The 25,363-nt window shown below is 37.0% G+C and overlaps 1 protein-coding gene across 7 annotated transcripts in view; it reads right to left on the bottom strand.

Moving 5' to 3' along the window:
- The window catches only part of ARHGAP15 (Rho GTPase activating protein 15), a 378,211-nt gene that overhangs the window by 331,621 nt on the left and 21,227 nt on the right, over window positions 1–25,363 (bottom strand). For 6 of the 7 annotated variants that reach the window (XM_057400262.1, XM_057400261.1, XM_057400265.1 and 3 more), the window contains one exon: window positions 14,972–15,151. In XM_057400262.1, the coding sequence (XP_057256245.1) occupies window positions 14,972–15,136 (165 nt within the window). In that variant the 5' untranslated portion in view covers window positions 15,137–15,151. Of the gene's footprint in view, window positions 1–3,088; window positions 3,196–14,971; window positions 15,152–25,363 lie in introns of those variants that run through there. The other variant, XM_057400266.1, reaches the window with a different exon arrangement.

The following is a 25,363-nucleotide window of genomic DNA, read 5'->3' as shown; positions in this document are numbered from 1 at the left end:
CCAAAGAAAATCCCACAAAAAATACAACCAACTACAAAAAAAAAAAGCCCACCCATCACACTACCACCATCACCAACTAGAAAAGCAACCACCAAACCGCAGTATTTTAAAAATGATTGATCCCACCCACACTAACGTGGCTGGCAAATAAACAGGTTTCCATCACATGGAAACACAGTCTTAGATGTCATTAGCTATTCAGTTACTATGAAATCTAATTCCTGGCCTAAACTTTGGTTAAAAATTAGGACTTCATATTTCTGTAAAAAAGTAGAAGCTGCAAGGCTCACTAAAGTGTAAGCAAAAGGGGATGCTTTGCTTTTATTCTCAAGTGACAGAATTATCTTGTTCAGAACCTTGTCTCTCTCATCCCCAAATGAGTTTATTTAAAAACAAAAAAAAACAAAAAAAAATCCCAAAGGTCTCTTTTTGTGGATACCCAAACTCAAGTATGAGTAAATGCTAGTATAAAGAATACATTGTTACTTTTTTTTTGATCCAGATACTTGATTTATCAGCTAAAATATTTATTCAGGAGGTAACACCATAATTTATGCCACCCTGTTTCTTTTTCTGTTTAAGCTTTACCTCAATAACCCAAACCCTTTCACTTTTAAATTTCAGCACTTTATCTTTTCACTATTTGAAGCATATAATTTATAGTTTTGAACCAACATCCTATAACTAAGCTTTATGCAAATTATGGATTTTTTCCTTTTTTTTTTTTTTTTTTTTTTTTTTTTTTTTTTTTTTTTTTTTTGCATCTTTCAGACGAACAAACCAGAGTTGAAAAATAAAATGCCTCTTCTCTGGGGGTGCGCGCATTCATGATGCCTCTTCAGTCTGTTTATTAAGTAATCATATCTGGGTACAAGTGTCAACACAATTTACGCTATGAATAATGTGAAGCAGATAACCTCAATTAACAAGTAATTAGAGTCATTTTCCTATTAAGCAGTTTCCTTAATTGTTTTTGAAACCTGGAACTAAAATTGTAATAAATAATAAGCGGCCAAAACATGTCCCTACATTAGCTTAATCCAGGCTCTTCCACTGGAGCCTGGGAAAAAATGCAGTATTAAAAAGGGCTGTATACTACATGAAATTGAAAGGAAAAGGAAATGTTTTGTAGCTGCGGTCTCCACAGATTCTACTTTTTCTTGTTTTTTCTGGATTTTTGTTGACGCTTCTCTTTCCCCCCCACCCCCAACATTACTCTCTTTCCTTTCCCTCTCTTTTTCATCCCCATGATTTCTCATATGAACGTTTAATGTATGAAGTATTTGACTTAATCATTAGTGTGTATTGACTAGAGTTTATCAGGGAGAATCTATCCCACAGTGAACATGTAGAGAACTCTCTCTGTTAAACTACAGTTTATAGTAGTGAAAATTAATTTGATACCTCATATTCTACCTTGCCAGCACACTATATATGTTTATGCAAAAAATAAACAAACAAACAATCAAAACAAACCCATGGTTTTCTCAAATAGAGCAAGTAGTGGGTTTGCTGCTGGTCATCAAAAAAAGTCATTCCATTTGTTATCAATCTTTAAACTGATACATGTCACATATCAAGCACAATAAATGAGTTTAGAGAACATAAAAATGCCACATGTGTTTCTCTACTTATACTACATGATCTCATGAAAACACCTATTTTGCACTCCATCTGCATGGGGGGGGGGGGGGGGGGGAAATCTAGTTAAATACAAAAATAAAACCAGCAGCTGTTCCTCACCCTAAGCCAAAACAAACAAGGAAACTAAAAACTAACAGAAAACCTACCAAAAGTCCTGGGGGGCGGAGTGAAGCTGGGGACAGGGGAAGTATAACAAAGCAAAGTATAAAAGTATAATAAAAAATAAATACAATTAAAAAAAAAAAAAAAAAAGCAGCAAGTATAATACTACTCTCTTGTACCAAATCCAGCCTAAGCCAAAAGCTCCTGTCTTGCAGGTACATTTATCACAATTGCAGCTGGAGACCTGTACTAATAGGATAGACCTTTTCTACCAGAAGGAAAAAGAAAGAATTATTTTTTTGTTAATATCCCATGAGGGAATCAAAGTACCTCCAACCACTCAAAAAGGCTCTTAGTATGTATCTAACTAGACTTCCCCCTCCACCCCACAAACAGACACTTTGCTGTTGTCTTTAAGTCTACAGAAAATTTTGCCAGTCTTGGTAGGATACAGGACTTCTATTTTCTCAGTTTTTTTAGAAAGCTTCAATCAGCTAATGAATCAAAACCAGGCCCCTGAAAATAAAGTAAAAACCCTAGAAAGATGCACTGAGAAATTCAGGAAAAACTGGCAGCTGTGAGAGGACATGAGCTGTTCAGAAGGAATGCAAACATTTAAATAATGTCAGCTGCTGGAAATCAGACTTTGTGAGAAATACCACTGATTTCTTTAAAGTCATTTTATTAAAAGGTCTATTAATGCTTGGCTTGCACTTTGTGACTATGAGAGATGTTGGAATGAAGAGCTATCAAAGGTGGCTATCAAAGTTTTTTTCTTTTTTCCATTTAATTTTTTTTTTTACACTGCTCATTTTGTGGAGACAATCATTAGTGCCTTTAATGTGAAACAAAGCTTCTGGATAAGAGCTGCTAGCTGAAGATCAATATGAAAGATATAATTTCAGTTACAGCTTTAATAACTTTAACAATAGGGAGCCTGCCATTGCTGGCTTTTATACATTAATGTAATTTAGAATCTACCAGGTACAAATCTTATCAAACATTAACAGTGGCTGCATTGGGATTTTCTAGGTAAGAAAGCTGCATGATAAATAGGAAATATTTTAAAGGTAAACTTTCATGTAATCAAGCTCATTGGTCATAAAACCATGAAAGACTTCACATGAGGGGAAAAAAAAGGTCCTTGGAAAATGATGACAATTTTTAACAAACTGGTGATGCATGGGCACATAACATGCTGAGAGCGTACTGCAATGCCTCTCTTGTTTAGATCATCTTAAAAACCATAACACCCACAAGACTGGAGGATCAGCAATTCCAGCCAAAACCAATTCAATTAAAGATTTTCTGCAAACCACTATACGTAGAAGTACACACAAACCAGGACATGCATTGCAGAGCTTTCAGTTAAACCATAGAATAGATGAGGAGTTTTTACCCAAGCTGCCAGCAAAGCACCAGTGCTGCAAACCAGGAACACAACCCTTCCTCCAGCCCACAGCTCCACTCAGCTGCTGCAAATTCACTTTTGCGACCTCATTTCTTCCAGCCCACCTGTCTCCAAATCCTTCAGGCTTCCTACTTGCTCCATGTTTTTCATAGTCATCATTCTAATGCCCCAACCTTTTTGAGATGTGTATAGTAGTGTCATTCTTATTCTTCTACAACAGTTTAACAACAGTCATGTTATTTCTTTTCTCAGCTTTTCAACGTCTCAAAAAAAAAAAAAAAAATAAAAGGAATATCAGACCTGAAAATGTTAAAAATACAAATTTTGGATCTTCTTTGCAAAGTTATTCTTAAAACCTGATACAATTGGCAGGTTTTTAAACAATTTGTTTAACTTGTGTCCAAATGTCTTCAGGTTTTAGTGCTTACAGGTGGCTGCTTTAGATTTACACTTTAATTTTGAAAAAGATCTAAGCTGGGAGTACTGAATCTTCAGTTTATCATTTGCTGATAAAAAATGGAAAGCTCAAAGTTGAAGTAGCCAACTACTGAAAAGAGTTGACACCTGGCACTTTAATTTTTAAACAAATTTTTTGTGTGTGTAATGAGGTTGTAAAGTAGGAGTCTGACTTCAGGACCACAATCAAGAAGAATGAGCTCCAAGGATGACAGAACTGCTAATGTGAAGCTGAGTTGGTCCAAAACCCAGGTTTCATCCAAATAAACACACTAAAGTCTGGATGCTCATCTGGGCTTTCTACCTGCCCTGGGGCTAGAGATGTCATGAGGACAGATTCACTCATCACAGCTGCAGTAATTCCAGTTCTGGCCATGGATGAAATATCCAGGAAAACAACCTTTCTTGCAGAGCTCTGAGGGGGTGTGGGGAAGCAAGGGAAAATGGGAAAGCATATTTCACAGTCTTTCAAATTTGATTCCAAAACTGGGTGAAGATTCAGAGATTAGAAAGGATAGCATATTTTATTATTTTATCTAGTTTTGGCTATGCTGTTAAATGCAACTTTTTGCTGTAACTGACAGGGTATGTGGCAGCTCAGATAGTCAATAATCATGAAAAGAAAGGCATAACTGTTTCTAAAGTTTAGGCATGTTCAGTAATGTCCTAAAGGAACAAATATAAATGAATGGTATCGGTCTCTGAAATACAAAGGAAAAATTTTGCTGGTTTCACCCCCCACCCCCCCATAGGCTGTATACTGAAACCAAATCTCCTTCTTTCTCTCAATATGTAGGGTCTTGGGCTCTTTGAAGTGGAAGGTTTCAGTTCCGGTTTTGCCATGGCTGTGTATGCATGTGCATCCACAAAGACAAAATCACAGGTGATCAAGACCTATTTCCCTTAAGGATATAAACCTCATCAAAAGCAAAATCAGAGAATAACATAATCCATGACTGGATTTGATCCCCCCCCAAAAAAGAAAACAAACCCAAACCCTGACTTCAAAGGGAATTTGATCTGATTTAGGACAGGAGAATGCTGCTGCCAACTATTTGTCTAAGAATAGTTACATTGCCTAACAAGGACCCTCTACTGTCTGGTTTAAAACCTACTGTCAGCGCATTAAACAACATTTAGTAAGCATGTCTGTATATAGTGCAATAGCACATGTATTTAAGGCATGAACAAAATAATTAATCCCCATTTCATTGTGTTCGTAGTGTAATTATTTCACTGCAGTAATAGAACAAACAAAAAAGGCCTGGTTCTTTACCCCTCCTGTCATGTTGCATTGGGTCACTTTGTGTCACATGGTGTGATATAATGTAGCTCAATGCAAGGAGACACATGTCCCTTCTCATTGGGAATTTAAAGAAATGGAGCTTACTTTTCCCCTGTGGGAAACTATCCAGGTCAGGTGCCCAAGACTAGCTATGGGAAGTTAGATATCATCTCAGTTTCAGTACCTACATATTTCAAATCTTACAACATTTTGAAAGGAAACATGTTAGATGCCACAATTTAGCCATAATACGGTACTTAATAAAGATAACATAAGAGGAATATCATTTCACAGCTTACATTCCTTGTCATGGTGTGCACAAGAAACATATTGCCAAAATGAATTTTAAACAGTACTTTTAAGCATGCTTTTTGAAATATACACTATAAAACATGAAAGCCCTCAAAGAAAACTGATGCTGCTAAAAGCACGTGGATATAGAATCAAGGCAACAGAACTGATTAATGATGAAGCCAACAGACTTTTTTGTTAAAAAGTAGTGAAACAGCTAAGCACAGAGAATACAGATAAGGAAAACGTGCAGCACCTGGGGCCAAGTTCCCCTCTCAGTTACACTAGCCTAACTGTGGAGTAATTCTATTTCAATTAATGGAGTTAATATGATGAGAATGGAACTAGCTACATAATGAGCATGATTTAAGCATAACAGTTGACGCAGCTCTGATACAGACTCTGTAATGGGTGCAAAGGATATATGCATCATCCTCAGTTCCATTTTACAGGTAGAAACAGAAGAAAGGGCTAAAAGTCTCTTGGCATGTCAATGTCCAAGGTGGGATCAGGGAAACATGATGAACTGCAGTCCAGCTCCTTCTCCACTTGGTTGCAGTAGATGCAAAAGAAGGCTATAATGGAAGCCAAGTGAAATATTATAGAATGTTATCTTTCTAACATTTCTAACATTTCTAACATGTTGCAATCTCACTCCTGAAGCAAAGATGTGTAACTTAATAGTGCACTGGGACATTGAGCATCAGGGTAGTAACTTCAGTGTCATTAACATGTCTGTATATTTGAGTGCTGCTGTTTACAGGATAAAATAGAAGAAAAATTAGAATCCTGAGAAGCACATTCAGAAGAGATGCAGGAAGTAAGTTTTTCCTACTGGTAAAAAAAAAAAACAGGGATGTGTGGAATGAACTGTGACATAATGATGATACAAAAGCAGTGGGATCATTGCAATTTGAATCAGATGTTAAATTACAGAAAATAATACTATTCTGGGTCTTCTGCTTAGTTAAAACCTCACGTTGAGGTTTTTTGCAGCTGCTTAGTTGCCTTACCAGGAGAGCTCAAAGGAAACACTTTGCAGAGTTTTGAAACAAGCAAGTTCTGCACTACAGATTCAATCCCATGACTGTCCTTTGGCTTTGAACAAGTTAAGAAAAAGGAGAGAAACATTTGGAGTTCTTACAGTTCACCTAATTTATATCATACTCACTATTTTTGCACATTTTTGATAGAAAAAAATGCGAAGGGGATGTCATTTTTAACTTTTCCTTCCAAGCTCTTGTTGGTTACACAGCCCAGTCAGCAGTTACCACCAAGAAATAACTTCAGTCTGCACCTGTACTCTGCTCTTAAAAAAACCATCACATCTTATGTGATGCAAATAAAAATTGATATTACAGTAAAATCAATAATTTCAAAAGAAAAATTGTCTTTACCTCTTGCATTTCACTGTGTTTTCTGAAATAACAGTAACCTAGAAGATATTTTTGGAGTGTTTATCCGTTTTTCTATCAGTTTGGAAAAAACAGGGTTTACTTCTCTAAATGTCCCTAAGAAAAAAAAAAATAAAAGGAATTCATTGGTGTAAAAATAGGCAATAATATTTTGCTTTTTCAAAGATACATAACATGATAAGAGACCACAGGTATCCCACACCACAGAATCTGATATTCCCTTGAGGGAAAGAATCATATTTTGAGGGAACCATCAACTAGTTAGACAGACGAGCAGGGTTAGGCCTGAATTGCCCATCATAGCCTTTCCAGAAGGCACACATGCTTTGGTGTCTCCAGATGACGGTGGCCAGACATCTTACAGGGTGAGTACAGAGTTCCTGGCCCTTCCCCAAGCTCTCTCACCAATCAGTGACACCCCATAGCACCAGATCTTGAGAAAACCCAGCGCTGGCATCTCATGTCTCCACAACTACTGCCAGTATAAGAGACAAAAAGGGCTGTTAAAAGGCAAGCACAGATGAAAATGGGAAACAAAAGAAGTGGAACATGTTTTTTAGATGGTAAATTAAATATTTTCACAACCAAGTTTTCTTTCTTTCCTCTCAAGATAGACAATACAACAGAGAGAATGCCACATCTGAAGGAAAAAAAAAAAAAAAAGTAAATGCTTTAATTTTTAACTTTTTTTTAGTTTGCCCTATCAGCTTAAAAATATTTTTTAAAGTATTTACACCATGCTTTCTATGAAACTCACATGGATTTGCAGGGCTTTGAAGAATGCACTGATCTTGTCAAACACCCCACAAATTGTAGACAGCTGTATTAATGATAACACAGGCTCTTTCACTGGATGCTAGGAAAACAACAGGGAGATATTCATAGAGAAGATGCTAAACTTCCAAGCAATAAATTCAGCCAGGAAAGTATTTCAGTGTTAAGCATTGCTTGAAATAATTGTATTTTCAAGGGATGGATGATGGGAACATCAACATTTTGGAGTCAGCAGCTGTTCTAGGTTGAATCTCCCCGGTTTTTCGGGGTTAGGAGGAAGAGATGTAAAAAAAAAAAAAAAAAAAAAAAAAGAAAAGAAAAAAAAAAGCCAAGCCATTTGTCTTAGATTTGTCTTGTCTAGCATCAGCTGCTCCACCTGTAATCTCTAGTGCTGCTCTGCCCCCTTGTGCTGCTGCAACTGCAGAGCAGCCGCCCGCGCCTTTGTGCAGGAACAGCACGCTGAAACCTCCCCCCGTCACTTCTCACTTTTCTGGCAAGTTCAAGGTCAGTGCCTAGCTATTTTCAGCTCATCTCTTCTTGATCCATGCAGAGAAATGACAAGGTAACGTGATTTGGGGTCAGCTGTATTACAGGAACCGTTACATAAACGGAGAAAGTGGAAATCAATCCTAGCTGACAGTGTCTTCAGGATAATCAGCGCTCACTCCATGCCGCTGTCAGCTCTCCTGCATCAAACACCATGTTACTTCTGTCAGATCCCTTTAACTAAACCATATTCTCACTTTTGGCAAAGTAAATAAATATTTCACTTGGGCTTGCATTTAATTCATTGTCTGGAGAACTTTAGCACTCTGGACTTGCAAAGAGTCCACATTTATATGAGAAAAGATGTCTTAGCCTGTCACATCCATTACTGCCTGCAAAGGGCGTTGGCAAAGATACAGGCGAGTCTTACGAAATATCCCATTCTTCATGTTTTGTTCTTGATTTCTTTATGCAGACGACCATTTTCCAATTCTCTGTTATCGAGTAGACATCGGCTTCCCAAACTGCTTACATAACCCATGGTCTCCCTCACCACAACCATGTCACGGCTTTTCCTCTAACGTTTTAGGACACCTTCCTCAATTTGTTTGATTATTATTACTTTATCTGAACCATTTCCTCCCCTAACTAGACATCTTCCCTAACACAGAATTATGAACATATCATTTCACAAGATGTGCCGCGTTAGCCGCATTTCGATGACAGCACATGGTATGTCAGTTTAGGGAAAGAACAGCGATTCTATCCCACCCACCTTGTGCTCCCATGAAACTGCCAAGCCCGCAGTACTCCGCTGAAGAACAATTTACCATAATATTAGTTGTCAGTAAATTCAAAGACGGAACTCCTAAAGCCATAAAATGGATTAGAAGCAATTTAAAAAAGAATTAACAAACTAGAGTAAGAGTATACTGTCAACAAACAAATGCTTCATCATAGCACTGTAATTTGGAATTTTAATTACCCCTCTGCTTCTGTAACAAAACAATGTCTGAACTGGCAGCCATTTGAATCTCTCACAGGTCATTGAGCATTCTAGTTAATTACTCTATGAATAGCCTGTTTTTCTCCCCTCTGGAAACACGTTTCTAATGGCAGTCAAGGTCTGACAAATGTGTCATCTACATAATTAGCTAGGAAGCAACACAAAACATTAAACATGCTTTGTGCCGACAACTATCAAAACATTTCATTTGTTGTCAATTATTCATTACTTTGTAGGTTCTGAAGGGGTTGTTATCATGAAAATAAGTCCAGATGCTAACAAGGTTAGATTTTTTTTTATTCAAATTACTAATCAGAGGACTAACTTTAAAAATGTGTCCGGTGTACATTTATGGCAGCATTCAATCAGTACTAAATTATAAACGAATTTAGTTAAGTTCAAGTTAAAATAGCCATGGCGGAGCACATACACTAATTTGTAGAGTTGCATCTCTCTTTGAAGTTTTAGGATCTAAGCTGAAGTAGCAAACTTTCAGAACCTTTGGCAAGACTAATTTGTGCTTGGTAAATAGAGTAAAGATTTTCACAGCGTGAGATAATGTAAGATTGAAAAAAAAAATAAAGGAGGTTTTTGAACCTTTTTTCTACCCTTCTGTCACGCTGAGTAAAAGTCAAAATCAGCAATTCCGACTCACATAATATCGAGTCTGAACTTCAGGCTGGTTTAACAAGGAAGCCAAACCAGTTACATTTACCACCCCCTTAAGAGAGCTGAAATGAATTTATCCTCGCTTTTAAGAAGAAATAGGGCCTGGTTGCTGCCTATCAAGCTACACAGCTGAAACGGTACAGTGAAAATGTTTGGAGGAGAAATAAATAGGGAGTTTAACAATAAAATTAACTTCTTTTTAGCCAGGATTATTTTAGTTGAAGTGCTATAATTCAAATATACTATAAAGAATACCTTCTCAAAGTGCATACAAAAGGAAAAAAAATTAAAAAATCAGAAAAAGTCTTGTTCTGTACCTGAAAATACTTCTTGACACAAAATATCAATCCTGAAAGTGGGTTGGAAGGCAACTTGCACTGCTCTATTGAGTAAAATTGCTTATTGAAGGCAAATTAAATCCTGAAATATCCTAATGGATATGTATTTTAAATTCAGCTTCTAAGTCAAAGGACTTTAAGGTATGCAGAACATACTTGAGCATATAGGGGCACATCTGGGAATGCTGCCAGTGGAAGATGAGGGCCTCTGCCCCGGAGGAGGAGCAGCTCTTCAGGTGGGGATCAAGGGACTCTTGTGCTGAAATAACTGAAAAACTGGAGTCAGGAGCCAAAGAGTCTGTCTGCAAGCGCAAAACACACCAGAGAGCAGTTCTAGGCTTTGAAAGCACAAAACCAGTTTCAATATAGTAAGAGCTCGTATGACACACTTCATTTCTCATTTCCCTGCACTAAAAAGGAGAATGACCAATGGTACTCAACAAATAATTTTTATTTTCCGCAATGTTCATGTTCAAGAACTGAAACTGGACTGTTTTCGTAGACTCTCTGCTTTCATACCTACCCTGAAATATTTAAAGTGGAAAAAGGTGTAAGCTTGCATTTATTAACAATTACTTGTCATGGGAAACTCATGTTTTTCTATATCTATCACAGTGCTAACACCTCGTAACATCTTGAAGAGAACATAGCTATTTCCTTAAAGTGATAAATGTAGATGCAGCTATAATGGACTAGTGAATGGTGATAAATTTGCAAAGTATAATGCCTGAGCAGTCACTATCAGAACACAGCAAAGAGAATATTCCATCTCAGACGTACACAATTATTCTAGGAAAAGCTCTTCTGCTTTTAGAAGTATTTTGTTAAGGTTTGTTTTATCCTCCAGGAAAAAAAAAAAAAGTAAACTGGGTTAAAAAAAAATGAATCCTCAAAAACTTTCCCTGAATAAACTATACTACAAAAGAAGCTCTGATGATCTCTCAGAGCTGGAAATAATCCATTTTCAACTAAAACTACCCATAGCAATGAAACTGAAAATACTTTAAGAGAGGGCTGGAGACTGTCTTGTAATTAACATTAAACAGATAACATATTTACGAGGAAGTCAAAATATTTTGGAAGCCGATAATCCTGTAAGCCTTAACGTGGTATAAAAACAACAAATAAATGCAAAGTGTTACTGTTACACATGCCTGCCTGATCAATGGTTTTCACATATTGATCTATAAATGGAGTTGACAGTCTGTGTTGGCTGCACATTTTCCAAGCAGCTCTATTTTTGTACAAAACCAATACGGGCAATTACCTTTGTTTGAGATGCCAAGTCTTATCAATTCAATGTGATTTAGTGTCATTTTAATTAAATATCAGGATCTACTTCAGGACAATCTATAAAAACAAAGCCTAAAACTTAACTATAAGCTTCATTTGAAGTAAACATGTACAAGCCCTGCAATTTCAAAATATGGCTCCAAAACTCTGCTAAACAGAAGGCTTATATTTTTAGCCATTTTATTTCTGTCTTTTTGGCTAGCCATAACTTTGGCAAGTGTTCTATGATCACAAGAGTAAAAAACAAAAGAAGATTGCTTCCTGTTTCCTTGATAATGTATTAGAGAGATAAATAAACCTACCCGTTTGTTTAACCTAATCAGAAAAAAGCTCTAATACATTAACATTTTGGAATGTCTAAATAGGTTCTAATTCTTAATATAGACACCAATAAAAAAAGACATTTCATTCATTGAAGTTGTTCTGAATGAAGCAAAATGCACTTTCGTGGGTTTTAACAGATGAACATAACAAATATTCATTTACATTGCTAGTTCAGACACTAATATTAAGCACAGAAAGAGCCCTTGCTTACCAGTTTGTGTCCAGCTTAGTGATTTGTGCTCTTTAAACATTAGTATCAATTTCAGCCTTTGCACAATGCTGAAGCATTTTCATTGAAATAAATAACATAAACCCCCAAGAATCTACATTTAGCTCTTGCATCAGTTAGCTTATGCATTCCACATTTGCATCTTCACTCTTATAAAATGCGCAAGTGCATGTCGACCTACTGATGCATGATGCATATCCTTCTTTGTCACCCTGTAGAAAATAATCTGTCCACCTTCAAAACTATAGCCCCAGGTGTGCTTACAAGCACCACAGCAAATGCTTGAGAACACAAAAATATCCTTTAGAGAAAATTATGTATCTTCTTCTCTATAAATCACCAGTCATCCTTCTAGTTTTGCGCCTGGTTTTTGCCCTTTCTTGTCCAGAGTGATTTCTTTTTCCCCAAAAATATATTTTAGAAATTTATTTTTTCTACTGGTATTTCAAAGTGTGCCAGATGCTGATTGCCTTAATCCACTGAAGTCAGTAGGTTTTGCACAAGTTGAGTAAAAAGGATTTGACCCATATATTACTAGAACATAATTCATATGTCAAAACATGGATGGCAAAAGATCAATGTGGAACACCTTTTTCAGCTATATCTTGTTTTTTAAAAGAAAAATCTCTTCAATGACAGGACAAAAATATTTAGTCAATGCAAAATAGAAAACAAACATAATCAGTGGATACCTTGTAGGTTATATCCATCACTGAAACAGAGGCAGACAGTAAATTTACAAATAGAAATATCACAATAAGTCCTTTTTATTTTCTAGCACAAAATAAATTAGCTCTGTTTAACACACCGGTAATAGGGATCTGTGTGCCTTTAAATGCAAAACTGAAGACTGTATATATGAGTGCCTCAGAAAAGAACAGCATGAGTTTTAAAACAAGATTAATAAATGTACATATATACATATATATGAGCGTGTGTGTGCATATCAGTTGGACCTTGCTTTTTCAAGACACTTGGACAGAGTACCTTTTTCCATTACTTTCCCCAACATCCTTCATGAGTCACATGCACAGATTCGGATATATCAGCATGCAATTGCTACAAGCAACAGACACTTCACTAGTCTTTTAACTTGAATCTCACTGCATTTAAAGCACATATTTGAAAATGTTTGGATCCTTAGGAATTTTGCTTTTAGTTTGGGCATTAGCAAACAACTTTAAGAAGCTTATTTAAGTAAATATGGCAAAACACTTTGTCTGTCAATATCTAGTCAGAAAATTCTACATGGCAAAAAGAGATGAAAAGAATTGAAATAGAAAGGAAATTAGTAGCATGGCAGGCTTTCAATCCATTATGTCAGAGCCAAGTTTGCTTGGTAAAATGACATATACTCAGTAAAATTCCACTTTTATATAATTAGCTACTAAACAAATGCAACACAAAGCAACTTTTCAGCTCTCAGCCAATGAATATATATTGTACCTGCTACGGTTATTGGGATGCAGCAGTGAATATTTATGTCTAATTTAACTTTTTAGAGCCCTTGCTCTGGAACAGTCCAGCATGCTATCCCCACAACTGAAGTTATGTAACAAGGTAATATCAACAATGAGAAACTGCAGGATAAAATCCTGCCCAAAAGTGAAAAATGCTAATTTTGTCTCATTTAGCAGCTGGATACAGAAATGCTCATTAGTTTTAAGAGGGTTAATCCTTTTAACTTTTGCATATTGATATGCCAATTATGCCTAATTGTACAAGAGGCATCAGTCAAGGTAATAGTGCATAAACACATGAAAGTTATTAAGTACATCCCAACATGTAATAAAGTAGGTGTTAATTGGTAGCTGAGTTCTGCAGGCTATTGAGGTGGATAATTCATTGAGAGATGGATCACTTGTAATTTCTCGACATAATTCCTTTTGCAGTCTCATGCTGTGATGTTTTCATGCTTGTCAAAAACGACTGCAGCCTAGTGCCTTTTGTTAAACACAGCCAATAAAATATGTTAGGCATCATTAAATATACTTAACTTTTAAACTTTTTCAAAGATACAGTTCTTCCTGATAATACATTATAGTATTCCCAGTAAATTACTATAAGCATTGTTTCAGGTTTGTAATGGAGGAACATTTTACATCAGATAAAAAGGAAGAGACATATACAGTGTGTCTGAGGCAAACAGTATAATTTAAATGGAAGGTATTTCAGTATCTTATCAGCTGCAAAGATCTAAAGAGATTTTTCTTTCCAGAAATACAGAGTGAAATTAGTTAAGCTATATTACTATATCAGAGAAATTAATGACTAAAGTAATGTATTGCTAAATGAATCTGAATTTCGAGTTTGAACTTTGAGTAAAAAGGAAAAATAATACAGCTGTTATTACAGGTTTCCTCCATTTAATAACTTTTTAGAAGCTGAATATTTCATAGGAATCCATTACATCAAGAAAACAAAAACATAATGGTTGGCATGGTTGTGAGAAATGACTGAGACCTGGGACTCTGTCCCCAGCTAACAGAGTTTTTTCCCTCATTTGCATTTTCTGAGAACAAAATGGATCAGGAGTCCAAAAAGTGGCTAGCATTGCATAAATAATTTTGTAACATCATATGGCCTCAGCTGCAAGTTGCCACCATTATGGAAGAAAATTAACCAGGGGAGACTCATATCAATCAGTTTGTTTAGTAGCTCCAAAGGAGTACAGGGGCGGGGATGCAACTGGCAATAGAGTTCATCACTAATTTCAGAAAAAAAAAAAAAAAAAGAAAGAAAAAGTATGGTAATGGATAAAAAATTAGTCAACTCTGTCAACTATCACAATAATAAAGTAACTTCAGTGTCTGACTTGTTTCAATTACTTCATCTCTACAACAAGACTTAATTTTGTTATGGACAAAGCTGGCTTTTATTTACAGAGCTGAAATTTCCATTTTTTTTTCTTTCATTATCTTTTAAGTTTTGCCTTTTGAGAAATCATAACATGCATCTGATACTGTAAGTACTATGCTCTACAGCAGCCATATTTAAGTATTGTAACACTTGAGAATTGAAATGCTGAGTAGATGCTATGATCGTGGCCACCAAAGCCAAATTCGTTCTTTCACTGATGGAAAATTGTTATTCCTGTGCTAAGCCATACTCCTTAAAATGTATTAGTGTCAGTAAATCCCTTCTTGCAAGGTATAATCACAAAACCAGTATCTTAGCCATGAATAAGGTAATTCTGTAGTTTTTAAAATATCAGAAGACTCAAAAACTCTTAGGAGTATTTTACTTACAGGCTCAGGGACTTTCACATTCTCTGACAAAATCATAGATTTGCTTTGGCTCAGTCTATCGTGGTGACTGTTGGCATTTTTGTTCCTCATTTGAACAGTCCCCGTACTGTGGTGGGAAGGATTAGGCTTTTCAGAGGCTGTATCAGAAGCTGTAGACCTTTCCATGGTTACTGGGTTGACCTGAAGAACATAAGAGTATTAATCTAGGAACCCTCCATGCAAAAATGTATCAATGCCAGCTGTATGTCACTATAGTCAGGAGAAGTTGAGTTATCTTGCTGGCAAGATCTTGATCTTCTTTGAACACCAGGATAACTATCAGCTGTGTCAGCCTGTAGTTTTATTATTGCCCTTATCACTCAACCATCCAAACTGCCTTGGAAGAGTTAGTTTATGTAAAAGATTATCCTTATCTCAAAAGCCATTCTCGTCTGTGGTGTAATCTCCCTGCAAGCCTCTGTCACGTCCAGCTGGCAGCCACTACGTTTTGTCTTTGGCCCTGCTCACACTATACATTTTCAATCTTGCAAAGGAAAACAACATGCTGTGAAGTCAATTAACATAACTTACCTCCACAGTTCAATACATGCATGTTACAAGAGCATTGCAGGACCATGCTGCAGCCCTGCTAGTGTCCTAGATTCCAACCCACATCTAATAAGAGTTCCCTTATTTTTTACATTCTGCCACGAACAGAGATGGGATTTTTATTTCTCTTGTTCATTTTTAAATATTTGTAAATTAAGAAATGGCTGAGTGCATCAGCTCTCAAGCTGCTGGAGGAATAGGGGGAAACTCGTAGAGAACAAACACCTTCTCTAGCAGAGCTGATGTTCAACCTCCTGTGCCAGCCTTAATGCAACTTGATAAACTGCATTCTATTTAAATTTCCAAAATGCTTTTCATCAGCAAGAGTTGCTTCATAGTTCTTATACAAAACGTCAGGACAGTGATATACAGCACTTTCTCTACTTTCCTCGCTCCCTTCCCCAGTTCACCCTGGCACTACTATATGTAAGTTGTTGGGAGAAGTAATATGGTAAGAGTCACAAGAAAACTTGCTATTTGTATTCCTGTGTAACTGTATGAGAAAATGGGTGAGAAAGAGATCCTATATAAACTGGTTTCCCAATTATGGAGCCAGAGAAATGGAAATCCATTTAAATGCAGTTATAATATAAACTGCTGAAAATCAGCATTTTCCAAATGGGTTTGAAGATCACAACTTTTTTCTAGCAACATCTCCCCAACCTCTGAAGACTCTAAAAGATTAAATTCTCTGATTTTAAGAATGTTAATTTCTATGAAGGCATCAGAGCAGAGGAAGATACGGTACTAGTGTGAGAGAAGGAGATCAAGCGCACTACCGCGTATCTCTGGGCAACACCATAGCATTATGATGGTGGAAGGGCACAACCTTCCTGCCTTCACCCTCTCATGGCCCTGATAAATCAATTCCTTACAGAAAACTGCCTCAGATATAGAGAGTGATAATGAGAGGTCATGTAGTCACAAAATGGTTGAAGTTGGAAGAGACATCTGAAAGTCATCTGGTCCAAGTCTCCTGCTCAAGGAGGACCACCTACAGATGGTTGCCCAGGGCTATATCCAGAATGCTTTTGAATATCTCCAGGGGGATTTGAACTCATACAGCTAAATATATGGAAATACAAGGAAACACAGCACTCTTGAATAGAGAAATGAGAAGTGCTTCGATATTAACCATTACTCACTCAGTATTATGAGCTGTGATAGAAACACTGATTTTAATAAAAGCAGCAGTAAAGTTTATGATCGTGGCTGCCTCCCACATTGAATTAGTTACTCAAGGTTCCCTACAGAAATTAAATCACAGAAAAAAGAGGAAAAAAATAGGCTAATTAGGCTATTTACATATGTGTCCTGATGCTCAGGATTATGCATGTCTGTTTTTGCTGGGAGCTGGTATACGACACCAAGGAAAACTCTTTATGTGGACCTTTGGTAGACAACACTGAGTGTTCTCCCTTCCCAAGACACTTTTTACCACCCCCTAGAGCAGTAGCTGCTCAAACCCATGTCGCAGGGACACTTTGCCATTTTGGCAGTAAAGTCTGCAGCAGCTCCAAATAGGAAATTATTTTTTTCCTCCTTCTAAACTTGGAGAGTCAACCCATTTTGTATTTCATGTTGGTATAAAATCAAAATTGCTTCTCAACAGATTTTCAGTAGGCTCCAGGCTGGAGAGCTGATCAGACTTGAGAGACAAGAGCGACACCAGCTCTGTCACCAATCCAATGTTTGGCTGGAGTATATCTCTCAGATTTTCTTCTGAAATCTCCCACCTATAAGACTCTGACATATCTCTTCTTGGGAGTGTTATGAGTTTTAATTAGGTAGTCTCTGCCTGGTGTTATCAGCACATGAACTGCTGTAACAAAGTTTAATATTATGACAAAGTCATGCCGTGGATCTCAAATAGGAACACAGTCAGTAAATGGCAAGTCTGCAAAGACTTCTGAAAACGTTTATTCTAGTCTCGTTGAACCTTGGTTAATTTTCCCCAAACCTGGAACTAATTCACACACATCAGAGTATAACAAGGAGACTGAGGCACCCAAGTTACAGGAACTGTCATGAAAGATAAAACCCCAAATCTTAACATTTTCACCATCAGATTTTATTTGTCTTAGTGTAGAGCATGCTGAGATCCTGCAAAATATTGCAGGACATGAAGGAAAGGTACAAGTTACAGAAATTTCTCCCTCAGGATTTCCAGGTAGGGTTCCTTTGCTGCCCCACCTCCATTGACTCCTAACAGCGTTACCGACCCTGCATGCCAGTAGATGGCACCCTGAATATGAGCTCCACGAATGCAACAGAGTTGCATTCACATTTGCGAGAAGAATTTGGTTCACACTTGCATTATGCCTTATTTTTTTATTCTTTTTATTTTTTGTTAAGCTTTTAAAAAAATAAGAAGGGAAGACAGTCAGGAAACAGTTAAAATATTAACAGAAAAAGGATCCTATCTGATGGTTTTATGATTTCATGCTTCCAAACAGCAGCATCAGGACCAAGTTTCGGCTGGTTTTGCAGGGAATTTCATTTCACTTACTTTGGAAAGCAGAGATGCCAAGTCCTGTGCAACTGCTTCTGAGGCACCCTGTGTTCATTATACAACTGGTTAATATGCCTTTTGGCAAATAGTTAGCATCTGGATATAAATTTTAGTTTTGAAACCTTCTATGGTTGATTTGCTGGAGAAAGGCATTAAACCAAGACAAAATTTACCTCCTTTCCCTCTCTGTTGTTTGTAGGGTTCTTTGGGGCAAAGAAGCAGCATAACTTTAAGATACTCACGTAAAAGGAGAGGGACAGGGAAACATCCTGAAAAATCCTCTTGGAAGTACCTGTATTGGGTCATTGTGGAACAGAAGTGACAGGTTGTTTACAGCATGGGTACAAGAAAAACCCTTGACATGAAGAGAGATGAATGACACAGTAAAGGAAAACTGATTCATATAGTGGGTAAAAAGATTACATTGGATATGAGAAAGGAAAACTTTAATTTCTGGAGAGTGGATAGATCATCTTACTTATGGGGCAAGAAACACTACTGAGCTCTAGGAACAAGATCATCTTTCTGTCTGGGACACTAAAACCAATTCAGTCCTATACAGCCAGCTGCTTCTGGAGATACCCTAAGGAGTTCAAAAGCCCTCACTGAAGGCAGAACACCTTGCCCAGAAACTGGTACATGTTTGGGATGCTCACAGAGGAGGACAAGCCTGCTGCGGCAAGTAGGACAGCATCCCAGTGGTGAATCAGGTTGCACTGAAGCCAGTCTTCAGAGGCCAAGTACAGGTGTGAGATGGCTGCTAACTAGTCAAGTGACATTTGACATATATGATTGTTCAGCGGTTAAGATCCTAAAACCCTGATTTCTATACGTACAGTTGACTTTCAAACACACAGTGTGAAAGTAATGAATAGTACAGAGATGAAAAATTGAAAATTTTTAGATGCAAATCTGTAGACACAGTAAAGCCATCCCATTTCTGAGAATCAATCCCAGGTTAAAAGAGTAACACAGAAAACTGCAGAGATCAGACCTCGATCTTCCTCACAAAGTGCTGAGTCTTGGTAAAACTATCTTCAAGAGCATTTTCTGTAATATTTCTTTTAAAAACAATTCTTTCACAAAAACTTGATGTTTGATAACAGTGAAAATGTTTCAAGTATTTATTTTCTTTTGATGAGGAAAAATTCTTTTCTGCCTTTTCTCTTCAAAAAGAGAAAGGAAATAATAAAGGAATTAAAGTAACATTGTTAACTTCCCAAAGAAAACTAAAACAGAACAAAACAAAACCTTCCTTTTTCTACTTATATTTTCCCTGAAAAAAAAAGGAAAACCATATTTTTTAGCTTTTTGAAAAAAATTAAGGAAGTGAATTGTTCACCTCATATCTATTCTGATGTCTTTGGTAGCTTAATTATGGTTTCTGTCTCACAATGATAGCCAGATAAGTGTTCCCTCCTACAGTAGCTCATGGAGTTAAATAAAGTTTCATAGTGCAGTTATCAGGATTTTCATCCATTTTGACATGTTGCTTTGTCCAGGTGTTCATCATACAGTGAGTGGACTGACCAGTATTACCCAAGAACTTCATTTCATCACTTTTGGTACATTATCCATAAAGTTATCATATAGGTTTTCAGCAAAGCAAAGTGCTAGTTCTTCAAGAAACAAAAGGTATCAGTATTTCTAAATTTTGGTTTGAGCTATGCCTACATTTTCTACAACTTCATACAGCAAAAGACAGAATGCAACTGTTAATTTGTTAGCAACTTGTACCAAGTAGTTGTACCAAGTACTTTTATCTAAGAAAGGGAAAAAAAATCTATCCATGATTAATTCAGCTCTGGGGTGCCCAACAAAAGAGGAATGTGGACCAGTTGGAGCAAGTCCAGAGGAGGGCCACAAAGATGCCCAGAGGACTGGAGCAAGTCTTCTGTGAAGACAGGCTGAGAGCACTGGGGGTGTTCAGTCTGGAGTAGAGTGCCCTCACAGTGGGACTCCTCCCAGGGGTCAACAGGAAAGCTGGAGAGGGGTGTTTTACAAGGGCCTGTATGGATAAGACAAGGGGGAATGGATTTAAACTGAAAGAGGGTAGTTTTAGATTAGATTTCAAGAAGAATTTCTTTACTATGAGGGTGGTGAAACACAGACATTAATTGCCTGATAAGCTGTGCCTGCTCCATCACTGGAAGAGTTCATGGCCAGGTTGAACGGGATGGGGCTTTGAGCAACCTAACCAGGTTAGGTTGCTCAACAACCAGGAAGGTGTTCCTGCCTATGGAAGCAGGGCTGGAACTAGATGATCTTTATGTCCCTTCCAAACCAAAACACTCTATGATTTTATGATATAATTAAAATAAGCTTTTAATTTCTTCCAGCTTTGCTCCTTATGACATAAGCAGCGCTATTAGGTCAGAAGCATAATGAACATGGAAGTGCTCAACATAGTAACATGAAAACACTGCAAAATTAAAGTGCATCTTGTTATATTCACTAATTCTCTTCTGCTGAAGAGTGTATCACACTTGAAGAGCATCCATTAAAATTTAATGCAACTATATTACAAAAGAATAAAAATCAGCACTAGGTTCACTGTTACACTGGACCTGTAAGCCAGAAAAAAACATAAAAATTCAAGAGGAAGTAAGAGTTAAGAAATGAAAAAAAAAAACAATAAAAACCACAAAAACAAGCTAATGCCGCACATGTGGTAAGACAAAGCATTCTTGCAAAGGAGAAAACATATTTCTGTGTCTGTGAAAGAAGTGTTTAAAATCAACACACCTACATAAATATTTCTGATGCTGGGTTTTGCTCTTTGCCTTTGCTACACTGTTAACAATCTCTGCTGAAGTACAGCTCAGGGGCAGTAAGTGCTTAAATACAAAACTGCTGGAAATAAAAAGGGGGACAGATGAAAAAGCTGTAGGTAAGGAGAGAGGATAACAAGTAAACTGCCACATAGCTTTTTTCAATTATTCTTATCTGCACTCTGCTGTGTCTTTATTTTTTTCTTTCAACCACCCCCACCACTCTGCTCTCACAGCTAATGCGTCACACATCTGCTCCCAGGGCACGGACACAAACAGCAAAAGGCTGCTGAAGGATACCATGTTCTGGGCGGGTGCCCAGAAGTGTCCCGGAGCCAGTTTATCTAAGTACTATAAAACCAAAAAATTCCATTGTAATGGAAATACAAAGCAGATGTAACATCGCTATGCCTTTTCTTTTGCAGAAAGATATCGTCCAGCCTGGAATAATTTGTACTTAGGAAGTAGCATTAATTCCAACCATCATTCACCTCTCTAGTCAAAGTAGAAGATCAGGAACAACACCACTGCCTCAGTCTTTACTCCAGTTCTACCCTTTTATATCAGACAGACAATAAAATAAAATTTCCTGCCAAGTTCATTCTGCTATAAAATGCTAAGTGTCCTAACCTCAACCACAATTTTCCTTATCAACTGAAATTACAATCTCATCAGCAAACATCAGTGAGTTAGTTGATACATCTTAAGTCCAACAAAGGCCAAGCTCATCAGCACTAATTACCACACCTTCTTTTAATTTTTTTTTTTTACCTATTGCAGCCATATTAGACTTTCAGTGGTGTGTCTCAGAACAGAAAACATATGGAGCAATGATCATGGGGGGCATCTTCTCTTATGTGTCTAAAGGCTGGTATGTACTCTTCTAGTCCAGTATTTGATGATTTTCTGCAAATAAAAGCAGAAATGGCCCACAGAATTCTTCAGGCAACTCTAATTTACATGCACAGTTACTTGCCTCTCCTGCAGTCAAAGAGTAAAGTATCTTTTCTGTTTTGTTTGTAGCAATATCACACAGCCTAGTATTTCCCTGCTGCCCTATGTGGAACACGTTGCTCAGGCCATTATTCACGATTTTATTTATACCCTGAGGTATATAATCCAGTTCTCTGAAGGATTAAACTAAATACAAATTTCTTGAGACAGCTTGGCCCACATCATAGCACACTTCTTAGTTAGTTATCTATTAACAAAAAGCAATTTCAAGAATGATTGTTAACTCTTAGGCTAAAGAATCTTTTATTGTAGAGCTTTTTACTTGATCCTTGATATGATGACCCTTTCAACCTTTTTGGTTTACTGTCCCATATTAAGAGAGGGTTATATTTTATAATAGCAGTTAATAACTACATGACTCTCCTGATTGAAATCTCAGATACCAGCTTAATATCCAGTAGGACCAGAGTGTTCTTACTGAGTGTTATTTAGAATAATTTCTTCCTACTTTCTGCAATACAGGACATGTGGTCTTAAAGGTCTCAAAGGCCTGACCCTGATCTCAGGTTCACAGCGAACCCCCTGTAGTTGATGGAATTAAAGCAAAACAGAAGTAATATCAAGCACACACAAGGAGGAAAGTCAAACTATTAGAGAGCCAGGTATGGAACTACACTTTGTAATGAGCTGCAAGAAGGACACAGACTTGCAGCACTGTACAGCAGTAACAACGTTGTTTTCTTTTGGGTCTAAGAACATACTTTAAAGTTGTTTTGATAACTGAGTTCTTGAGAATTAAATTGTTAAAATGCACTACTTAATTTCTTATTTCTGGTAGTTACCACACCTATTGGGAATATCTGATTCTCTACTTACAGAATGTCACAGATCTGCATGGGATTGGAGTCCATACCGCACAATAACTTAGAGATTGCTATAGTTTGATGCTTCGGTGATTTCCTGCCCATTGATTACAACACTAAAAATATGAGTGAGTGGCTTACTGCTATGAAGATTGACAGCAGGTTTTTTGGTCTATTTTTTCTATTTTACTCAACAAAAAATTAAAATTATAAAATAATAGAGGGCTGATATCAAGCCCCACTTTCTAGCAGATGTCAGCAAAATACTTAACCAAATACACAGTTTACTGTTGCTTGATTTGTCTCATGGATTGGATGAATAGAGGCATGAAGACAGAAAATTTAAATAGCTGTGTTATACTGGCAATGGTTATCAACGAGGTCTTAGGCAGGGACCTGAAGTTGTCCTTTGTGTCATTCTAAAATTTTGTAGAAGATCATAGCTGAAAGCCTCAGGGTCTGTTTCCTGCTATACACAAATCTGTAAAAATAGCAAAATCAAATGACAAATTAAAATAGGAATCTAGTTAAGTGCCTTGTATCCTATAGGGCAGAGATATGCTATCTCTTAAAATGCCTTCAAATGGCCAAAGAATTAGAAAGAAAAAGAATGGGAGACAGCTACCATTCTGAAGTTGTACAGATGCAACAATTCTTCACATTCATATATAATGACTACAGATCCAGCTCTAATTCTGCAGTCCTCTATGACCTGCTGTCTACAGGACTTCTTTGCACAAGTAAAAGCTTGCTAGGAAATATCACTAGGATCTTATTGGAAACAACAAAAAGATGCAGTAGGGTAAAAGAGCCTACTACCTTCAAGTCAGCAGGTGACTGTGTATGGTTATGTCTCTTCTTGCATCACATAGTTTCTTAATTATATCACATGTGAAGGTCTCAGGAAAGGTAACAGTTGTTTCAAAGTTTGTCTGTCCTAGTATATCATATGGAATAGCATAATGCTATTCCAAACTATTCACCACTCCTATGTCAATTTAAGATCTCATTTTCATGTGGAACTTGAAGCTAAAAGTATCCTTTGTGTACAGTTTGGCCTGCATATGTTCTGGGAACAGTCGTCCATAGTAGAAATTCAGTTGAATATGTAAAAGAACATGCCTGGGAAAAATTGCTACTTCTAGGTCTTACTGCTGGCAATGCATTTAATTTCTTTCTGGAGTGCATCTGATCTGCGACACCTGCCTCCATTTTCTATGCTGTGGAAGCTAGATTACAGTCATTCTAATGCTGACTATTGGTCATATATACACAGTATTAAAAAAAAAACTATGACTATCATCCTATACATAACACTTCTAACACATCCTACGACACTGGATAGGAGTATGGATTAGATATTAGACCAATGGCAGCAAGTAGTTTATAGCATCATAAAAGTTCATACAATTGAATTGATTCAACACCAGATAAGACCTGAGAAGTGTTAGAGGGGAATGCTTGGTTACTCCTGACCTGGCCTTACCTGACACATGAGATAATTTCCTTCTACCTCCTTCCTTTCTGCTATACATTTATATACTGCAGATGGGTACAGAGTAGAGTCATGGCTTTCCAACCACCACAAGTAAGACTAACCAGCTCTAAACTCATTTTGCACCTGCATATGATGCTTGTCAAATGGTAACTTTTTAGTTTAAAGCTGTCTAATTCTGAATTAAAAAAAAAAAAAAAATCCAATGTTTTCTCTAGGAAGATCACATAAGAATCACAAATTTTCTCCGGTACTTGAAAGAAATCTGTTCCTATAGCCTAAATGTTCAGAAAAGTGTTGTTACTTTTAATGTTGCCAGATCTGAAGTGATGAGATACTATGGGAAAGGTTATTCTTGCAGTATTTACAGATACAAGCAGAAGCAGAAGTGACAGAAATTTCAAAGTAAGACTGCTTGAAATACTTCCAGCTCAATTTTGCAGAACTCCTCACAGAGATTCAGATATTCATCCAAACTTTCCATGCTTACCTGAACTAGACATGTGGTGATGATAATTTTGGAACAGCCCAAACTCTCTGGAGAAGTAGAAGAGTTAGTACCACATGACAAACTGATGTATTAGAAAAATATTTTTTAAACGCCTGAAAGACTGCTGCAAATAGCCAAAGAAAGGAACTTCCTATAAGTTCGCAATTTCAGAGCTTTGCCAACAGAAATTTTGGTTTCAGTTTGACAGCAGTTATACAAACAAGCTATCACAAAGCTAGCTTGGGTAGGTTGTTACAGTGTAGTTGTGACCTGCACTGCATTCAGGCACATGTCTGATCCATGGTGGAGGAAGCACATCACATTCATCACTGAGAAAGATTGCACACAATTTTACCATTCTAAATCAGTTGTGCACTGCTGAACACTTGGGGCAGTTGTAAATCATGTCTTAGTTTGCCTCCTGGTCCTTACTCCCTGCAGCAGCAGCATCCACTTCAGTAGAAAAAATGCCCTACTGAGCTCTGTTTAGACTCTGGTGAAAGAGTGGCTGTTGTTTTCACCTCTTCAAGTATCTTAGAGTCCCTCAACTTCATAGTTAAAATGTACGTTTGCCTTCCCTTAATCCATTTTGCAGTTCCATATACCCACTGTCCTACATGTCTGTAAAAAGGAGATGCTGAGATTATTAAATAGGAAAGGCTTTAAAACTTCTCAGACTTTAAAAACAAATTAAAAAATAAACTTATAATAAAACTATT

This window comes from Pezoporus wallicus, unplaced genomic scaffold (genome assembly GCF_028554395.1).
Source record: "Pezoporus wallicus isolate ANWC-B61680 ecotype Strahan unplaced genomic scaffold, APGP_CSIRO_Pwel_v1 contig_6807, whole genome shotgun sequence".
NCBI lineage: Eukaryota > Metazoa > Chordata > Aves > Psittaciformes > Psittacidae > Pezoporus > Pezoporus wallicus.
This window is presented reverse-complemented; position numbering and strand designations above follow the sequence as displayed.